General features: G+C 30.6%; 1 protein-coding gene across 2 annotated transcripts in view; it reads left to right on the forward strand.

Annotated features, from left to right (window-relative positions):
* Positions 1-21,354, forward strand: part of LOC115888323 — a 422,982-nt gene extending 401,628 nt beyond the window's left edge. For both annotated transcript variants that reach the window (XM_030908013.1, XM_030908022.1), the window contains 5 exons: positions 354-530; positions 3,873-4,118; positions 7,465-7,647; positions 18,097-18,202; positions 20,919-21,354. In XM_030908013.1, coding sequence (XP_030763873.1) covers positions 354-530; positions 3,873-4,118; positions 7,465-7,647; positions 18,097-18,202; positions 20,919-21,348 — 1,142 coding nt within the window. In that variant the 3' untranslated portion in view covers positions 21,349-21,354. The remainder of the gene's footprint in view (positions 1-353; positions 531-3,872; positions 4,119-7,464; positions 7,648-18,096; positions 18,203-20,918) is intronic.
* Positions 21,355-22,254: the final 900 nt, after the last annotated feature.

The raw sequence follows: 22,254 nt of genomic DNA on the forward strand, positions 1-22,254 counted from the left end.
CCTTTTCAGCATAATCTACATTAATAAAACTGACCCCATAGTTTTCTTTCATGAATCCGAATACAAAATAAAATATACTCTGCTGACATTACAAAATACAACTTTGATATGGACCTTTTTCACAGTTTATCCAGCAACCAGCTATCCAACTTTTAAAAAGACGATAAATTGGCCTGCCGGTACTTAATATGCTGTGATCCAGATAGACCTACATACTCTCCAAAAAAATATTCCGATAGAAATAATTTTAAATTTTGTAGAATCTGTGTAGGATGAAAACGGTAATCATGTATATTTAGAGTTAATTATAGTTAATATAATTCAAAAGATATGTATGTACTTTTTTGTTACAGAACGATTAAATGTATTATACGAGAAAAATTGGACGCAACTTGTTACAGAACAACTGAAGAAATTTGAACGGTCCGTAGTAGAAAACGCCAGAAACGATGATTCTTTGACACTAACCGGAGCAAAATGGACTTTTGGTGGATCGTTACTTTACACAATCACTCTCCTAACCACAGTAGGTAAGAACAATTAATATATTACTTAATAAAAAAATTGTAGCAATAATTAAATTTTGATATTTTTTGATTCTAATATCGTTCCTTTAGCTACCGGGTGCGTCTAAAAAGTGGCTCACCCCCTATAACTTTTTTATTTTTTCAGATAAAAAACGAGATTTGGTATGTCAGTATATGACATAAATTAGGATTGAATAACGTATTCAGTTGTTTTTGGTCACTTCCTGTTTCACCGGAAATTACTACAACTTTTGATTTTTAAATGACACCTTCGGTATTTTTTTACTTTATTCGATAAAAAATGATATTCTGAATAGAATGACATATCATATGTCAACTTTTGACATTCTCGCTTAATAAAAATCTATTTTAAAATTTAATCTAGAGTGCCATGGCTATGTTAAAAACACTAATTCTTAATCAAGGAGCCTTGGAAAAATAGATTTGATCGTCTAATGTTTTTAGTATCTTATCCTGGCCAGTTAGAAAATGCTCAAATCGTATTTTTAATAATAATAATAATAATAATAAGCTTTATTCATAACTATATGGAGATACATTATGAAAGGGCGAAAGTGCAGTCTTGCTATTAAATCTAACCAGACTGTTTTTACACTCAACCCAAAAAAAAACAACAAAAAATATATACATATATACATATACACACGCCTTATCAATAAATATCTAAATCAAAATAGTTATTAAATTATTTTCTAACATTGCCAAAATCTGCTAAACAAAAATTATATTTTTTTTTCGACATTAATATAATAACATTGCTTAATATTTCTAGTAATATAATTATACTTAATGCAACAATAGAATTTGCTATCAATCCTACCAATATCTAATTAAACAGTTAAACCAGATATATCCATAATAAGGGCTAGTTTATTTGTGAGAGATGCTCTTTTAATAATCTTCTGAATACATATAGTGACGTTACAGATGTTATCGTACGAGGTAATGAGTTAAATATCTTGACTATATTATATGAGAAAGAACGCTTGAAAATTGTCAGTCTATAGGTAGGAGGAGTGAGATTACCTTTAAATCTTAAATTTAGGTTGTGAACATCTTCTCTAAAAGATATTTTCGGGTAGAGGTATTTAGGATGCTTAGAGTATATTCATTTATAAAATAATAAGGAGAAATGCATAAAACACCTTGTTTTTATATCAAGCCATCCTACTTCTTTTAGCTTATACGAAACGGGTTGTTGTCTTTTAATTCCGTAAGTAAAACGTAAACAATATTTTTGGATTTTTTGTATCCGTCCCGAATCAAAAGCGGTAAGGCAAGGTCCATAAACTATATTGCAATAATTGAACTTTGATAAAACTAGAGTATTACACAACAGTAGTTTGCTTTTTTGGTCTAATATATCTTTTGAGTTGTATAAGATTTTAAGATTATTTATTGCCTTCCTAATGCTACCCGTTACATGTGACTGAAATCTGAGATTGTTATCTAATATCAAGCCAAGATTTTTTGCCTCTGATTTAACTGGTATTGTTACATTGTTAATTTTAATGTCGACCATATTAGTAATATCCTTCCTATATTTTGATGAACCAAAAAGCATGGCCACACATTTATTGGGGTTTAAGGTCAATGAATGATCATGAGAAATTCCATAAATATTCTTAAGATCATAGTTAATTTTGTCACAACTTTCTTTAACTAAGTGTTTCGGGAAAGAGTAAAATAGTTGAAAATTATCGGCATACATTTGTGACTTACAATAAGTTAGAAATTTAGGAAAAATTGCTGTATAAATATTAAATAATATGGGACCCAAAATTGACCCCTGTGGCACTCCTCGAGTTAGAGTGCGGCATGAGGATGACTGATTTTCCAGTTTAACAAATTGTTTTCTGTTATTGAGGTACTGTCTAAAAAAATCCACAGCTGAACTAGTTAACCCAATATGTTCTAGAATCTTAGATAATGCTTTGTGATTCAGAGCATCAAAAGCTTTACTATAATCCAGTAATACAAGTAATGTAAATTTGTCTTCATTTATTGATCTAAATATATGATCTGTAACATTTAATAAAGCGGTAGTACAGCTATGTTCTACCCTAAATCCGGACTGTGTATCAGGCAGTATATTATTGTTTTCAATGTGATTGACCAATTGAATTTTCAATCATCATAATCATATCTTAATTTTTTCAAATAGAACGAGGGTGGCTCATTAGCATATTTGGAAAAATCATTTTTTACGAATAATTTGATACTACACACTTTGTATTTCGAGTCAAATTTTCGTTACAAACCGCCAGTTATAATTTCAAATAAACCATATGCGAAAATGCCAAAAATTGACATATTCAGAGTGTTATCTTCTACCGAATAAAGTAAAAAAATACCCAGGGTGCCATTTAAAAATCAAAAATTGTAGTCATTTCCGGTGAAACAGGAAGTGACCGAAAACAAGTGAATACGTCAATCAATCCGAATTTATGTCATATACTAACATACCAAATCTCGTTTTTTAACTGAAAAAATAAAAAAGTTATAGGGGGTGAGCCACTTTTGAGACGCACCCGGTATAGTTTAAAAATTTTCATAGCTTTGGATCAAACTTTCAAAATAAAAATTAGAGGACAACCATTTCTTGAATCTTCGCCCAAATGTCTAGAATTTACCAAAAAGTTATGTAAACGGTATGCGATTGATGGTCTTTCTTACTTTCTTAAAAATATTTATACCCAAAACTTTTTTGAAAACCAAATAAACTAAGCAAAAGTAACATAAAATAGTTAAACATGTTTATCGTTTCCACAAATATTTCTTGTACATAAATATTTCTTTATTTTCTTTTCTGTACAAACGAGTGGGAGTAGCAAAAGACACAGAATGACAATTTTTTAAAGCATTGTGGCGATATACGTTTTTTTCATATTTTAAGTTTGGGGCATGTAAAAAAGATGATTTTTTCAAAACATGAGAGAAAAGAGGATAGTGAGATAAAAAAGAAGACTGTCCTCTGGAATAGAGGACAGTTGGCAACCCTAGCTTAGCTGGCACTTTTAGTAATGTAACAAAAATCTAACTTTACCTACTTTTCGTATAAATATTATGACCGTAAAACTAAGTGGTGTTTAGCTTTAAAGTCTCTAGGATATTATATTATAACTTTTTTATATACTTCATATATTTTTAATGTCATACAGCTTGCTAAAAAAATTATAAAAATTGGGCTAAAAATTAATAAAATATAACACTTTAATTTTGATGCAAAATGTTTCCGTTGCATTTTGAGTGCAGTATAAAATTTATCAAAAATATTGCTTAATATAAAAACTTACATGTTATCCACTTTCTTTTTATTTACAGGCTATGGAAAACTCTCTCCAAGAACAGCGTTGGGAAAAATCATGGCAATACTTTACGCCTTAATAGGAGTACCTTTAATGTTGATCCTTTTATCAGAATTAGGTAGTATTTTGGCACATGGTGTAAGAAAAGGATATTTAAAATTGACGTTTTGTAAAAATAAAGAAAACATACCTTGTCCGACAGTGGGTTATCATAAAGCGCCAGCATCACCGTCTCATAACTATTACTGTAAAGGAATCGAAGGTAATATAAGTTATAGCTTAATAAAATGTTTAATTAAATAAACATGGTAGCTACTCTACTTTTAACAAATTGTAATCTTAAATGTCTTTGTGTTAATCAATATAAAAGAAAGCATACTCACAGTTTAAATACATCTTAGATTTAAAAAAATAACAAATTTACATGTGTGTCTCTATTGCAATTTATAACATACTAGCGTGTACCCGCGACTTCGTTCACGTCGAATTAATCGTTTGTAATGGTGATCATAAATCAAAGCAAGAATTTCCATTAACATACAAACTGGATAAAATTTTCTCACATTTATGTCAGCATGAGAAAAAACAATATGGCGATATTATTATATAACTTGGTAATATTTGAGGGGTAGTTTCATCTCGTTGGAATTTGACTTTCGAAAAATCCGTTTGCCAAAAATAAACTTTTTACGTCAAGCAGTTTAAGCAGAATCGTGGTTAAGAAATTACCCAACTTTTTGGAACACCCTGTATGATTTTTTTAAAAAATTCAAAATAGGTAAAAAAACCAAATAAATTATGCTTGTCCAACCGTTTTCCCGAAAGACTAACCGTTTTTTAAATAACAAATATTGTAATATTTGAGGGGCGTTTTCGCCCTCTTGGAATTTGAGATTCGAGAAACCCCTCCTTATCGAACCTCTACACCCCACAGTCAATCCGTTTACCAAAAGTCAGTTTTAAACGTTAAGCAGTTTAAGCAGTATCGTGCTTGCTCAATGGTCATATTTTCTGAAACACCCTGTATAAATTTATAAAAAATCTTAAAAAACAACAAAATAAAATATACGTGTTTAAGAGTTTTTCCGAAAAACTCACCGGTTTTTAAATAAAAATTATTTTAATATTTGAGGGATAGTTTCACCCAGTTTCACCCCCTTAGAATTCGAGTTTCGAAAAATCCCTTCTTATTGAAACTCTGCACCCTAAAGTCAATCTGTTTTCCAAAAATCAGCTTTTTACGTCAAGCGCTTTACGCAGGATCGTGATTAATCAATGACCAGATTTTTCGAAACACCCTGTATACATTTATAAAAATCTTAAAATACGTAAAAAAACAAAATAAAATATACGTATTTAAGCGTGTTTTTGGAAACTTGACCGTTTTTTAAATAAAAAATATTGTAATATTTGAGGGGTGGTTTCACCCTCTTGGAACAGGAATTTCGAAAAATCCCTCCTTATTGAACCTCTACACCCTAGAATCAACCTGAATGCCAAAATTGAGCTTCTTACGTTGAGTGGTTTGAGCAGGATCGTGATTAATCAGTATGGCAGTCACTTAAGGATTTTATATATTAGTATAGATTAATCATTAAAACATTTCGTTGAATTTACAATAGCAACGGTAAAATATAGCATTCCTTAAACTTTTACTTTACTGTAAAATTGCAAAAAAAATTACAAAATTTATAAATCTTATATTCTATACAGGGTCCGGCAATAGTGCGCCGAGTATCTGTAGTAGCTCCTAGAATAAAAAACTTGGGAATTTTGGTGAAGTGCAAATCTAAAGTATGTACTAGGATGTATTTCAGGAAAATATTTTAACTTCTATAGGGTGGCTCAAAAAAGTGTGGTGGATCGGGATGCCTTTTTTAAATGGAACACGCTGTATATTATTGCACTTTAGGCGTCCTTTCAGATCACTTTACATAATCCTAAGATATGAGAGAATATATTTCGATAGTTTTAGAGATATTAATAAATAAATAAAAAATATACATTTTTCAGCATTTCTTAAAAAAATATTAAAAATACTAGAACCTGTCCTGAAATAAAAACTATATTAGATATTTATTTTAAATGGTCTGTACCTACTTTGCTATAAATACGGTAATAGTAAATAATACAGGTTGTTCAAAATTCTACGCCAAACTTTCTAAAATATAAAATAGTTTTTCTTCGTTTTTTTTAATAAAATACCCTGTATATTATTTTTTCAGTAGATGGAAAATTAAAAAATGAACATTTTTTGCATTTAGAGTATTTTTTTCGGTTTCGCAAATAAAAATGAAAATATTCATTGTTTTATATTTTATATGGCATTTTCCACAGTAATCTTTTATCAAAGCCACCCAATGATTTTTCTCTCATATTTTACCATTGAAACAGCCATATAAAATATTACTGGGTGTATCTCCGAAACCATTAAATTTAAATACAAAAAATGTTTATTTTTGAATTCTCCGTCTAATAAAAAAATAATACACAGGCTGTTCCATTTAAAAAAACAAAGAAAAACTATTTTATATTAGAAAGTTTGACGAAGAATTTTGAACACCCTGTATGATTTAAAATTACGATATTTATAGCAAAGTAAGTACAGACCATTTAAAGTAAATACCTAATATAGTTTTGATTCCAGGACATTTCTTGTATTTTTAATAATTTTTTGAAGAAAGGTTAAAAAAAATATTTTTTTTAATTATTTTTTAATATCTTTGAAACTATCAAAACCTATTTAATAATATTTTTCGATTATGTAAACTGATCAAAAAGAAACCCAAACCAAGTTTTTTATTCTAGGAGCTACAGATGCCCGACGCACTATTGCCGGACCCTGTATAGGAAACTTTTTACTGATGCTGTGTTTAAACTCTAAAACTAGATACTTGGAGGATTGTTGCTGTTAGTCGTTTCTTTATATTTATAAACCGTATAATTGAAAAAAACGGTGTCAAATAAGGCTGTGAATAAAAATCAATAATAATGTTAGCGAGTCAATCTCTAGACGTCACTAACTAAAAATCGACATAAAACTTATAAAATTAACACTAATTATAGAAAAACTGAAAAGGATAGAACGTTTCTAGATACACAATTATATATCCAAAAAGTTTTTTTTTCTCGAATTTTAAACTATACCATTTAAAAATCATTTTTTTCTCAATATAAGAATTAACTACAACCTTATTAAGGCCAGTTGGCAATATACACCATTAAAAAAATAAAAAAGAACACGAGCCAAGTAATGACGTCTAGAACTTGACCTCGCCAAAATTATTATAAATTGTCATTCGCAGCCGTTCTTGACACCGTTTTTTTTTCGATCGTATGGTTTTTGCATGCGTTAAAAATGATTTTTAACTAACATTATGTTATAATTATTCGAATTCCTATATATGTTTAATATTAATTATTTGTTTTCTCATTCTATTTCTTTTTAATGATAATATAATTGTTATTCGCTAAAACTGTAAAATTTTATGAAAATTTGTAAACTTTTAATCAAGATTTTCTTTCATTTAAATAAAAACTTCCTTACATCACATTCAATTCATTGGATATATTTCAATCAGTTTTAAACCTAAACCTAATGTTTTCAGATAATTCCTCAATTCAGCTGGCTTCGACGCACGCTTCTCCAAATCACGTTAACTTCAAATCGAATCATACCAATCACTGTTCTGAATACTCCGACATGCCTAAACGAGCCCTTTTGGCTACAGTTAGGGCTAGTCATTCCAGGGGGAGATGTCGGCAAGGATCTGTACGACAAATATTAACAGGTATTATAAATTAATATGGTTAGATTATTATATAGATTTAGGTCAATAAAATACACTGCAGTGTTCCTCAGGAATATACATATCGTGATCATATATTATTCAAACTAAGGTCACAAAAAAATTTACTAGAATTTAAATAAATGTAATAATAAACATATTTGGTTTTATATAACTCCATGTAAGGTTTAAAAAAATAGGATTTTACACAGTTATGTTAAAACAACATAAACGACGGGCCTTTGTCTTGTGATAGGGACAAAATCTACTTTTTGTTCTTGTATTGTATACTGTAGTTTATTGTAGGTATTTCAAAAAATCACAACTGTGATAAATTTAATATTGAAAACAAAAAGGACACTTTCTCTTATATTGTGAGACTATATAAAAGATTAATTTTGAGACTATATAATAATTAGGATACGAATTTAACTTTTAATGATTATAGACTACTAACTTTGATAATATTTTGGTTTTTATAATATATTTGGATCGGATTAACCTTTTCTATTGAAGAGAGAAAAACTATTATATAGATATACATAATGTATTTGACTTTTACCGGCTAATAATTTTTTCAAGCACCTTTTAGAATACTCTTTAATCCTTAGTCAATTGGCATTACTGCGAAGACCAAAATATCTGATGCTAGAGTTTATATCTGCTTGCCATTATTTGATTTTAATACTTTTTCTTCCTGTCTCCATGTCTTCTTTGTTATGTGTTGACAATACAAGATGTAGGATACAAATTTAACTTGATTATTTAGCTTTATAAAAATGTGTTACATAAAATTATATTTTCATAATATACTTAGATATGATTCACCTTTTCTGTTAAAGAGAGAAAATTTATTATGAGATCGACACATACCCTGTATTATGTGATAGACACAATTAGCTTCGATTATGTGATGAGTTTGATTCCTACCAGCTAATAAATCTTTCCAGTACCTATTAGAATACTTTTTATAACTATACATTGACATTACTACAAAGACCAAATTATCTGATAACATTTTTACATTTAATTGCATTTGATTTTAATACTTTTTCTTCTTGTCTTCTTTGTTGTGTGTCGAAAATGTAAGAACTAGGATACAAATTTAACTTGATTAATTAACTTTTTAAAATTATATGAAGAAGAAGAAGAAGAAGGATTTTATATAAGCCGCATCAGCTGCTGGGCCATTTAGCGGCATTAATCAAATTAAAGTTAAATTAAAGTTAAAATTATATGTTCTTAATTAAAAGCCTGTTAAGTATTTGTAATGTCTTTTGATTTTCATAATATACTTGTATATGATTCACCCTTTCTGCTGAAAAGAGAAAATTTATTATGTGATATGCTTGACTCTTACCAGCTTACGAACCTTTCCAGTACTTATAAGAACATTCTTTAGAACTGTTCAAGGACCAAAATGTCTGATAATAGTCTACATTTAATTGCATTTGATTTTAATACTTTTTCTTCTTGTTCTTTTGGTAACATTAACCTTAAAACTTTTGTATAACTTTGTTAATATTTCACAACGCCTTTAACAAACACCTACACAGGGTGTTTTAAAAAACATGTGCCATCTCTCTTGGGGAGATTCCTCACGTAAAAAGAAGATATATACAGGGTGGTCCGAACTGTATTCCGGAAACTTCGGCAGCATATTTTACTGATAAAAATAAGTAAAAAAGTTTATATAAATGTATGTCCTAAAATGTTTAGTTTCAGAGATACAGGGTGTAGAAGTTTCATTTTTATTTTTATTTTTTCCAAATGAAAACTATAATAAATATTAAAACTTTAACACGCTGTAGCTACGAAACCAAGCAGAATCGGATCTATGTTGATATGAAGAATAAATCTTATTTTTACGTGAAGAATCTCCCCACGAGAGATGGCACATGATTTTTAAAACACCCTGTATATAGCCAATAAATTCAAGTTTTACATTTTAACATCCGTATATATTTGTATGTATTTAAAATAATAAACCCTAATTAGATAGTCTGCTCACAATTCTATATCAGAAACGGTGAATCATATCTAACTCTATTATGAAATCCAGAAACACATTACCTATAGTTAAAATGCAATATTTGAAAGTATTTAACTTTAAAACAAACCTACCATTAGTATTTCTCATGTTACAAAGCTGGTAGATCACTTCCTACTAAAAGAATTACTAACGCTTAAAAGACTATAAAAGTAGCACTTGCTTCGCCTGCAACCTAATATATTTTATCCAAGCTTCGATAAACTAAATTGGCATACAGATCTTTTTTCTACGTTGAAGACATTAAACATTGTGTCGGTGCCGTAAAGTACGCTTCAGTACAAAATTACTTTGTTTTATCTATTAGGCATTTTCCAGAAATAGAAAAAAATAAAAGATTTTAGTTCATTCAGGGTAAGCTGGAATATTGGCATTGAGAATTTAGAAATAATTAAAATCTTTTATACTGTTTATATTGAAACAAAATTGTCAATATTTGAAATCCTTAGTCAATTGGCATTACTACGAAGACCAAAATATCTGATGCTATAGTTTATATCTGATTGCATATGATTTTAATACATTTTCTTATTGTCTTCATGTATCCTTTGTTATGTGTTGACAGTACAAGATGTAGGATACAAATTTAACTTGATTATTTAGCTTTATAAAATGATATGTATTACATAAAATTATATTTTCATAATATACTTAGATAGGATTCACCTTTTCTGTTAAAGAGAGAAAATCTATTATGTGATTATGTACTAGACACAATTAGCTTCTATTATGTGAAGAATTAGGATACAAATTTAACTTGATTAATTAACTTTTTAAAAAAAAATTATATGTCCTTAATTAATAGCCTGTTAACAATTTGTAATGTCTTTTGATTTTCATAATATACTTGTATATGATTCACCCTTTCTGTTGAAAAGAGAGAATTTATTATGTGATATACCCATAGCTTGTATTATGTGATATACTTGATTCCTACCACCCAAGTAGCATTTATCTGACTTCGAACTAAATCTGACCTGAAGCGACGTCAGACTTTGTGCAAATTTTGGTCGGGTGCTGGTTATACGACCGGTGACGTCGCTTTCCTATTAAAAGCGACGTCGTTCGATCCGAGTCCAATAAATCCAACGATCTGTCGACGTACAAAATAACAACGTACCATTTTTATTAATTTCCCAACGTCGCGCGTCGTTCCCACGTTGGCTTGCACGACGTACATATACTTGAACTAGCCCGACGTCTACCCGTTGTCTGAATAGGATGCGTCTCACTGATAATCCCTAAAGTGACGTCCAATTATATTTTGTTGTATTTTATGTTTTTATTTATAACCTAATTTACGTATCTCTATTTACGTCCGTAAATACAACCCATTAAGTAGCATTTGCGGCCTAATGAACATCATGAACATAACCTAATAAAAAGTTTTTGTAAACAAACTTAATTTTTTTTATTATGCCTAAAAAATCACTAAAAAGGCATTTAGACATGCGTCTACATTTTACAGAAAGAGGTCGAGGCTTTTGCAAAATAATAATAGTAGTAGTGATATCTTGCCTTCACCCACGAATGTTTTTTTTTTTATCCGGAAGAGATGCTGCATTACACTGGTGCATCTTAATTTCATTTTTAAGCTTAGGAAACCCCATCCTCCTCCCACATGTGAGGTACTGGTTCCAATTCTTTTAAATTTTGTATATATACTATCTTAAAAAAGTTGCTGCCCATTTTTTTAAGGAGAAAACAAAAACTAAAATATAGTTGCACAAATCCACAAATCACTGATACGCAAAGTGAGGTTACGTGGCGTACGTTGGAATTATATACGTCATAGTACGATTGCCGGTCATCCCGTTTGATGACTTTGGTCGTGTGAGACGACTAATGTTGGAGACCCGGTCGGAATTGGTATAATGGTAGTTCATATAAAGTCGGACACAGAAATCGGCCATTCTTAACAAGTATCCTATTGTCAGCCATTTTAAAATCGTTTTTTGTTTTTAAAATTTATATTCACATTCCGATTTCTAGTAGAATAATATTGATAAGGTTGATTTTGGGGGGAACCACAGTACAGTTTTATGATTAAACCAGCTAGAAAATAAAAAAAATATTTTGCGAGTTACTTGTTTATAGATGTTTTTATTTTATAAATCTACCTAATTTTGAAGGCGCTCGTTGTTTTCCGGAGTATTTTAATCAGATATATAAAAAAAGTGACTTCCGTTGACAAAACTGATGCCTGGATTAATGACTCAGAATTATTATAATATGAAATTAGGTAGCCACTTATAGTTATATTCGAGGAGTTATTATGAATCCATTTGTAATTAGGTAGTTTGGTTAGGTTTTTATGTATTCTTGGTAGCGAATATGAAACCAAAAGTAACGTAAGTGCTTAGCGACGAATTTTAAGTGACTAAAATCCAACGTAATATGACGTTGGTAATTGGTAGAATTACATTCCCTATTAGGTCAGATACCGACGTCGAGGCGACCCGAATCTGTATTCCCCATTTAGGTGCAAATAAGGGTCGTCAGGCGGTCAAACCGACGTTGGTACCCGACGTCGGGTTTATTGAACGCGACGTATACCCGACGTTAGATAACGTCCAAATGCTACTTGGGCAACTTACGAACCTTTCCAGTACTTATTAGAACATTCTTTACAACTCTTCCAAGACCACAATGTCTGATAATAGAGTCTACATTTAATTGCATTTGATTTTAATACCTTTTTTTCTTGTTCTTTTGTTAACATTAACCTTATAACTTTTGTATGACTTTGTTAATATTTTACAACGCCTTTAACAAACACCTACACAGGGTGTTTCAAACAACATGTGCCATCTCTCGTGGGGAGATTCCTCTCGTAAAAATAAGATATATATATAAACTTTTACCCTCAAATTTCATTTGAAAACTATAATAAATCGAAAAAATATTAAGACTTTAACACGCTGTAGCTACGAAACAAAGCAGAATCGGACCTATGTTGAAAAATAAATCTTATTTTTACGTGAAGAATCTCTCCACGAGAGATGGCACATGTTTTTTGAAACACCCTGTGTATAGCTAATAAATTCAAGTTTTACATTTTAACATCCCTATATATTTGAATGTATTTAAAACCATTAACCCTAATTAGATAGTCTGCTGACAATTCTATATCAGAAGCGGTGAATCATATCTAACTATATTATGAAATCCAGAAACACATTGCCATAGTTTAAGGAAAAGAGTAGTTGCACTCTCGCAAATATTTTCTGCCAGTTTTTGCAAGCTGTCGAATATCGGCAGCTTGCAATGCGTTTCAGTTGAATTCCGTCCGTCGAGCTGCGAGGTTCGAGCGTTGCGTCCCAGCACAGAGACGGATTGACAAAAAATGAGTGCCTTACTGCGTGCTGCTATTAATTGTAGTAATAATTCAAAAAATTGTTCTTTGAGTTTTTTTAGATTTCCATCGGATGTAAATCGGCAAGCTGATAGTAATTATCAATTAACATTTAATTATATTTGTTTATTTTAGAAGCTGAGATATTATGTAATTAATTAAATGTTTTATTTTTTTTTAGCATGTGGGCAAATCTTAGAAATAGTTTTTTAGATATACAGGTTGTCTCAAATATGCGCATTAAAATATTCTTTGGTCAGGGGATTTGCCATAAAATTTTCATTCCAATAATAATTTACGAGATAATTTATATAGATTGGTTTTTGAAACAATTTTAGAGTAAATATTTTGTACATCTGAAGTCTCCGCAAATTATTCATATTTTTTAAATGAAAGAATTTTATAATAGCATAATCTATTATAAATTTAGTGGACTGTATTTTTTTATGTTTTTTTATTTTATTTATTTTTTATTATAAGTGGTCGTAATATAACAATATTCAAAATATTATAGACAAAATATTGAGTTTATATTTGAGGGAAGAAAAGTGCCACACCTAGCTTTAAACCACCGTAAATATACAGGGTGGCACATTATTGCGAGGAAGCCCAATATCGTCGTTCTTGTCGAAGATGTGAAAAAAGTTTTATTCATATGTTTCAAGGTTTATAAAGGGTCGTATCCTAAAATATTTTGTTATATCCAGGGTGTCACAAAAAAGTTATGGTAAAGTTAATTTTATTTTTTTTAATTTTACATCATTCTATATACATTATTCTATATAGGGTATTTTTTATGGTGATCGCGTCACCAAAATCGGAATATTTAAAATTGTATATCTCAATTTTTTTAAATGCAACATTCTGTATATTATTTTTCGGTCAGATGCAGAATTAAAAAGTGAACATTTTTTTATTTAAAGTGCTTCTCTAAATTTTTAACGGTTTCGCAGATATTCGCAGTATTTTATTACATTTAGCTCTTTCAACAGTAAATTTTTATCAAAGCCACCTAATATGATCTTTGTCTGATATTTTATTGTTAAAAATCCCATATGTAATGAAATACAGAAAATATTTGCAAAACGCCTAAAAATTTAAGAACACTTTAAATACAAAAAATGTTCACTTTTTAATTCTACATCTGAAAGAAAAATAATATACTAGGTGTTGCATTTAAAAAAAATGAGATACAACATTTTAAATATTTCGATTTTGGTGACGCCATAAAAAATACCCTGTATACGATAAAGTAAATTTTTCGACATGAATTTATTCTGGTGTCCTTGTCATGTTTAAGAAAACATAGCTAAGTATTAATAAAGTTATATTCACTGTAGTTTTTTGCCACTTTTCATATAATATAATGTTTTTAACCAAAGTTTTAGTAAATAAGAAATAGAATGGCAACACCGCAGTGTGCTTTAAATAGAATCCAGTTATCTACAGAAAATTAAACTTGTTTTAAATTTAAAAAAAATTGTAGAAAATCTCTGAAATAGATAATAATATAAAAATATATCATTATATATATTTTCCGCATTTCTTCCCATCAGAAGATTTTCAGATTCAGAAAAATTGTTACCTACACGAAATGTGGAAACATTCTGTTTTCAAGCAAGTTTTTACTCGATGATCAATTTATTTTATTTTATTTTATTGCGAACTCATATTTTTCTAAATACATATCTGTGAAACTACGGCGAGTGCCACGACTACACTTTGCCTAGTTAATAGACCACAACTATACAGCTACGTCAGTGGTCACGGGAGGCGAGAACAAGGTCATATAAAGTGGCAGAAAAAGAACAAAGGATTTGACAAGGAGTAAATCTACTAGATTCCTTATACTATGACATTACCTATAGTTTAAATGCAATAGTTGGAAGTATTTAACTTTAAAAAAGAACAAACCTACTATTAGTGTTTCTCATGTTACGAAGCTGCTGGATCACTTTCTACTAAAAGAATTACTAACGCTTAAAAGATCATAAAAGTACAAAAAAACAAACAAACAACGCTTTATTGTACAAAAAGCCAAAACAGCTTCATCGACAAAGCACTCACAAAACAACAAAATCACAAAAAAAAATACAAACAACAAAAAATGCACAATACAAATAATACAATTCAAAAAAATTTTAGTCTTTAAAATTAGAAAAAGAATATACATGGACAATTTTCAAAGAGTAGCACCTGCTTCACCTCCAACCTAATATATTTTATCCAAGCTTCGATAAACTAAATTGGCATACAGATCTTTTTTCTACGTTAAAGACATTAAACATTGTGTCGGTGCCGTAAAGTACGCTTCAGTACAAAATTGCTTTGTTTTATCGATTAGGCATTTTCCAGAAAACGAAAAAGGCAAAAGATTTTGGTTGATTCAGGGTATGCTAGAATATTGGCATTGAGAATTTAGAAAAAATTAAAAACTTTTATACTGTTTATATTGAAACAAAATATCAATATCTGAAATCGATATCAAAAAAATGTGCTTTATAATCTTTCTTTACAACAACATCATTCCATTTATGTAATTTTTCATCAACATACAGAACGGTATACAGGGTGGCGCCTCTCATACGCGGAAGCTCCAGGGAGAACGGTAGTGTATATCCAATTGAAATTTTGGCAGCATATGTAGATTAACTGAAAGTATTTTATAAAAATATATAGAATTATACAGGGTGTCCTCAAAAAAAGTTACACATCAAAGTTGTTTTTTCTAATGGAACACCCTATATATTAATTGATTTTCGGATTCTAGGAAAAAAATAAAGGTAAGTTTTATTAAAGAAGCATATACATAAAATCTAAGGATTTTGACATATTTCACATTTTGTGAAAATGAAGAGTAAATTTTAAATTTCGATAACAGCTACCTAAATTTTACTTGACCTTGTATGGCCTGATATTTAATTACAGTAACCATTGTATGTTAAATCAAATTGAAATTTGACCCGAAAAGTTATACAGGGTGAGACAAAATTAATATGGAACATTAGTCACTTTTAAAAGCAAGTTACTCCTTTATTCTAAATAGAACACCTAGTATATTTTCCCGGTGTTCAATGGGGAATTTATATATCTTGAAAATATTATTAAGGTTGCCTACCCCTCAGGCAAAGATTTTCCCATACATTTAAATTATTATGATTTTGCGTCAGTAAATCTTTATTATTTAAAAAAATCTAGGTGGCTGTGTGATATACCTTTTGTTAATTTAACAAAAATTAAAGATTGTAGAATAAAATACTTAGGGGTAATAAAAAGATACACGTTTAAATCATATTTTAATTATTACAGAATTAAAACTTGATATAAACTTATAATTATGCGACAAAAATTAGTTAGATGAAATCACATGCTCAAAATGCTAACTTTCCTGTTAACTGCATAAAATGTTTTTCTTTTCAAAAGGATCTTTTCATTTTAAAAGGCATTATGTGGAGTTCTACCTCGAAAAGCAGCTACAATAATTTAAACACTGTCTTTAACATATCCCCATCAAAAAAACCAGACTAGATAAAATCAGGAGCATTTAAGTATTCTATTAATTGGCGAATGCACACTGCATTCACCAACTAATAGAATCATATCAATTCTATCTTACTTAGGATAAGTTTGCATTTTCGGCAAATTTCTGAGATTTTTTTTGGTTTTAACTTAAACAAAATGATAACTAGTTGTTAAAGTTGGACTAATTAGACAGCTATGTTGAAGTAACGTCAGACCGAGCGTCAGACATATCACAACCATTTAGATTTTATCAAATAATAAGAATCTACTCAGATCAAATCATATAAATGAAAATATCTAGAAAAATCTTTGTTTGAGGAGTAGGCAACCTTAATAGTATTTTGAAGAGACATGAATTCTCCATTGAATATCGGAATAATACACTGGGTGTTTCATTTAAAATAAAAGAGTAACATGCTTTTAAAGACGACCAATGTTCATTATTAATTTTGTCTCACCCTGTATAACTTTTTGGATCAAGTTTTAATTTGATTTAAAGTAGAATAGTTAGTTTAACTACATATTAGGCTACACCGGGTAAATTCCAATTTAGGTAGCTTTTATTGTAATTTAAAAATGGTTCTTTATTTCTAGAAAATGTTAAATATGTCAAAAACCTTCTCTTATAAAACTCACCTTTATTTTTCTCCCAGAATCCGAAAATCAATTAATATATAGGGTGTTCCATTACAAAAAAAAACATCTTAGATATGTAACGTTTTTTGGGGGACACCCTGTAGAACTCTCTATATTTTTAAAAAGTGCTCTGAATTAACCTACATATATGCTCACAAAATTTCATTTCAACACAAACTGTCGTTCTCCTTGAAGCCCCCGCGGCGTATGAGTGGCACCATGCGCCACCCTGTATTTTTGCATTTTTTTTTCAAGATGTTTTTTAAATATTATTTAAAAGAACAGAATCAGTACTGATAATGTTATCTTAAGCTTTATCCCAAAACCATCCGTAACCTGGAATGGGAGTCCTCCAATGGTCTAAGACACTCGAAAAAATTTATGAGGATTTACGGCCGAGAAAAATCAAAAGTCATAAAATAAATAAAAAAAAGTACAGTAAGAACTACTAAACGGTAGTAAACTACTAATTAAACAGTATAGATTGTAAGACACAAACCAAGGAAAAAATATATCAACAACCCTCTCGCATTCAAACAAAGTAAAGCGGCTTAGAGTTTTGTTTTAAGCCTTCGTAGCTAGCAAATGGAAAATGCACTTTTCCGTTTTTATTTGCCTTCTGCATTATTTCTAATGCTCTCATGCTGATGTTTACAAACTTCAATAAGCTTTTTTTAGAATTCTCTATTTTTGACGGAATACCTGCTTGAACTATAAACGAAAATGTGCATAATAATTTGTTAAGCATATTATGCAAGAATTAGTTTTAATGATTAATTATTCCATACAGTTATAATTAAAAACCCTATGAGACTATCAATGCACATAGCAGAACTAATAACCTTGAATTAAATTTTATAACATGTAAAACTAGTAATTTTTTTCTTAGATCCAAACTGTCCAACTCACCGACATGCAAGTCCTTTAAAGAACTCTTCGATAGTTGGAATTTCGACTGATATTGAATTAGACGAGCTAGAGGAAAATGATCAAAGGTAAGATCTAAAATTATAAAGAAGTGTGTTATTTTTTTTAGATTTTTCCAATACCAAGACATTTTTTCATATTTATTAATTTCATTTTTTTATTATTTTATTTGTTCCAAGCAGTCTTATACCCAAGCAGATCAAACTAAAATACGTTTTTTTCGCTCTACTGTAAAATTTTCAAAATGTTGGTCACACACTTTGTGTGAAAGGCGAGGATATGATCCAAGATGAAAGGAACCGGCAGCCTTTGGTGTCTAGACAAAGAATACCTCCACATTGCTTTGGACACCATCATACACTCTTACTAATAATATTCTCTATACAGGGCGGCGCACCTGACTTGTCTCGGTAGATTATAGGAAAACGGAAATTTAATATACAAAGCATTTATTAAATAATAAATTGTTTTGAAATATACAGGGTGCGTCAGAACTAAGATTCATAACAAAGTTATACTTTTTTTATTTAACACCCTGTATTCTATTGCATTTTTGGATTCTTTGCATTTCATTCTTTAGATTCTTTCTTAGATAGATTTAAATTTGTATGGTATAATGGAAACGATTATCAACACCATGTACAGGGTGGGTCAAATTCGACGCTTTTAAATGGAAACACCCTTTTCTGTAGGAGATAGACGAAAACGTTTTCGATGAAAATTGAGCTCCAGACCTCAATTTTCATCGAAAACACGATGGTGAAAACCGCACATCAATATCTGTTACCGTTTCGGAGTTACGGGGTGTTTTTAAAAAATGTGCATTTTTAACAAATTGCTGTAACTTTTTTACTATGAAAAATTTTGTATTTCTATGAAAACATTTCCAAAGCACCTTTTTACGTAGAATTTAATGGTTTAAGTATATATTTTTTTAAATTAATAATTTAAGAGTTATCAACAGACAAATTGATTTTTTATTTGGGACACCCTCTATATTTTTAATTAACTGAAAGAATTTAAAGTACCTTTCAAAATATAACACACTTAATATTTTGTTATAATCCCCTTCGAAGAAATATAGAATTTTTAAAGTTCGCCACTTTTTAACTAGTAGGCTGGACCCCTTATTGATGATATGCCTTAATGGAACTCGAAAACATATTTTTTCCAGCAAGACGACGCACACCGCCTCTGAACGCTGAAGTTATCAGCAAATTTTTGCAGCCAATTTAAAGGCATTGAATGGCAAGATCCCAGCCATTGGCCGTCTAGGCCGCCTGACTTAGTGCCCATGGATCTAATCTTATGGATATATTTGCTGAAGAATAAAAGTTCCTTATTCTTCCGTATAATCTGGACAAGAATTAGAAATACTTAGCAGTTATAAGAGGGTATCTTTCACCCCCACGAGTTAATGAATTCCGCGAGAAATGTTCAAAAACTGCCCCGTCTGTCCATAACAGAAGACGGTCGATATATTGAACACCTGTAGCAAAATCTCATGTCTTGGTTTGCTATTTATTTTATTGTTATTAGATATAGTTTAAATGTGTTGATGTTGGTTAAATATATTTTAAATTATTATAAACTTCTGCATCTCTCATAGCAAATATTATTTTCGTTTTAATTGATGCTCACAGCTAGATTTTTTTGCCGGTTTACAGCCGGTGCCGTTCAAAGCCTACTCATTTAAAGTGGGCGAATTTTTATAGGAATCGAGCAAAATATCAAGTGTGTTATATTTTTGGAAAGGCAATTTTAAATTCTTTCCAATAAATTAAAAATATACAGGGTGTCCTATATAAAAAATCAAATTTTCTGTTGATAATTCTTAAATTATTAATTTTAGAAAAATTATACTTAAACCATTAAATTCTACGTAAAAAGATGCTTTGGAAATGTTTTTTATAAAAATACAAAATTTTCCATAGCAAAGAAGTTACAGCGATTTGTTAAAAGTGCATATTTTTGAAAAACACCCAGTAACTCCGAAACGGTAACAGATATCGATATGCGGTTTTCACCATCATGTTTTTGACAAAAATTGAGCTCCAGACACCGATATTAGTTTTCGTCTATCTCCTCTAGAAAAGGGTGTTTCCATTTAAAAGCGTCGAATTTGACCCACCCTGTACACGAGAGAATTTTTTTCTACAATGTGTAAGAAAGTACCGAAAGACCGAAAAACTAAAAGTAATGTATTTCACAGAGGATTGGGTCAGCTGAACTGAATGAATCAGGAAGTCTTAAAGTTTCTGAAAATCATGACTCAAAATCGTAGCCTATTCAAGATCAAATTACCGTTATCGATAATGGAAATAAAGCAGTAGAACCCTGTAAAACTGAGCCTTTTGTAGTAAAAATTCAGTTGTCCGACCCAATATGGGTCTTTGCGAAAATTTTGATCAAGACAATTTAATTTAAAAAAAAAACGGAGGCAAAAGAGCTTTTTCTCACAAGCGAAAAACACCCTTACTTATATATTAATAAATAAAATATTTTTCTTCGTTATGGTCATTTTGTTTTGTGGATTTGGGCCGGTTGCCTGTTTTTCCCGGGCCGGTTTTCACTTCCCCATCCACCCCTGATCGTATGTGTATAATTTTGAACACTTTTATTTTAATGAATTGAAATGATAGAAAACTGACACTATCATACATTGTTTCGCTGCACGAAATGTAATTTGTAGATAAAGTAAACTAATTAAAAATTTAATAACAAATACTGACAAATTAAGCAATTCTAGATACAATATAATTAACATAAAACTATATTTTTCAGCCTCTGCACGCAGCACGATACACCGTCACGGATCCCCTTGATTTGGCGCCCACCCGACAAGTCCAACCACGTTCCGCCTCCGACAGATGACGTCACATCTCCCGTCTCACCTCCAGTGCCTACATTCCTCGTATTTTTCTTCTTTTTCCTGTACATCGGCCTGGGCGCGGCCTGCTTTGCCAACACCACGAACTGGACTTTCCTTGACGCGATATACTTCTGTTTCTTGGCCCTCTCGACCATAGGAGTGGGCGACAAGCTGCCCACCATCCACCACGGAGAATTCCAAGAACAGTTACAAGTCCTGGCGTGTTGCGTGTACATTTTCGTTGGACTAGTCGTGCTAGCGATGTGTTTCAGTTTAGTTCAGGAGGAAGTGACGCTCAAGTGCAAACAGTTGGCTAATACGATAGGCCTAAGTAGGGAATGACAGACAGTTTACTATGGTTCTATAAGATATTAATAAAATAAGTATTAATTTTACATAGGTGTTTTATTTATTTCAGTAGCTCAGTTTATTATGTGTATTATTTAAATACAGGGTCTCATACGCCGCGGAGGCTCCGAAGAGAACGACACTTTGTATTGAAATGAAATTTTGTGAGCTTTTGTAGGTTAATTCAGAGCACTTTTTAAAAATACAGGGAGTTCTACAGGGTGTCCCCAAAAAAAGTTACATATACACCCTATATATCAATTGATTTTCGGATTCTGGGAGAAAAATAAGGGTGAGTTTTATAATATAAGTATATGACTCAGTGGCGGACTAAGGGGGGGGCGGAAGGGGCGGTCCGCCCCGGGCCCGTCTTTTAGGGGGCCTCCGAATCTTAAGTAATGTTTTATTCAACTGGCAAACAAGGCCAATATGTGTTTAGTAGTTATAAAGCAGTTTGTAGGTGGAGTATGCAAACCATACGTATACGCCAACTATAAACAGTATAAATGGAAGCAGATATTTACTTAATTATCAATGATCAGGCCCCAGTAATTGTCAATGGCATTTTCTATTTAGGAAATTAAATCAAGGGGTAATTTTCTTTGTTTGAAATATCGAATAATTATTATTTTTTTATATATTTTGAGACTGAATTTATTTATTTTAGCTTTTAAGTTATTTTTCAATGGTTTCATTATTTATTTTTACTGAATAAACATTTTAAATTACAACCAATGCACAGCATAACTTGTATTCTAGCTTCATTACTGATGAGGAGCAGTGAAGTCTTTAGTATAACGGGGGCCAGGTGCCTGAGACAGCGAAGGGGCCCCTCGTATCTTGGAGGTCTTACAAAATCGCGATATTTTGTCGCGGTATTTCCCTGGAAGCATGTTTGAG

Source organism: Sitophilus oryzae, unplaced genomic scaffold (genome assembly GCF_002938485.1).
Source record: "Sitophilus oryzae breed Bouriz unplaced genomic scaffold, Soryzae_2.0 scaffold_1167_pilon_pilon, whole genome shotgun sequence".
Taxonomy (NCBI): Eukaryota; Metazoa; Arthropoda; class Insecta; order Coleoptera; family Curculionidae; genus Sitophilus; species Sitophilus oryzae.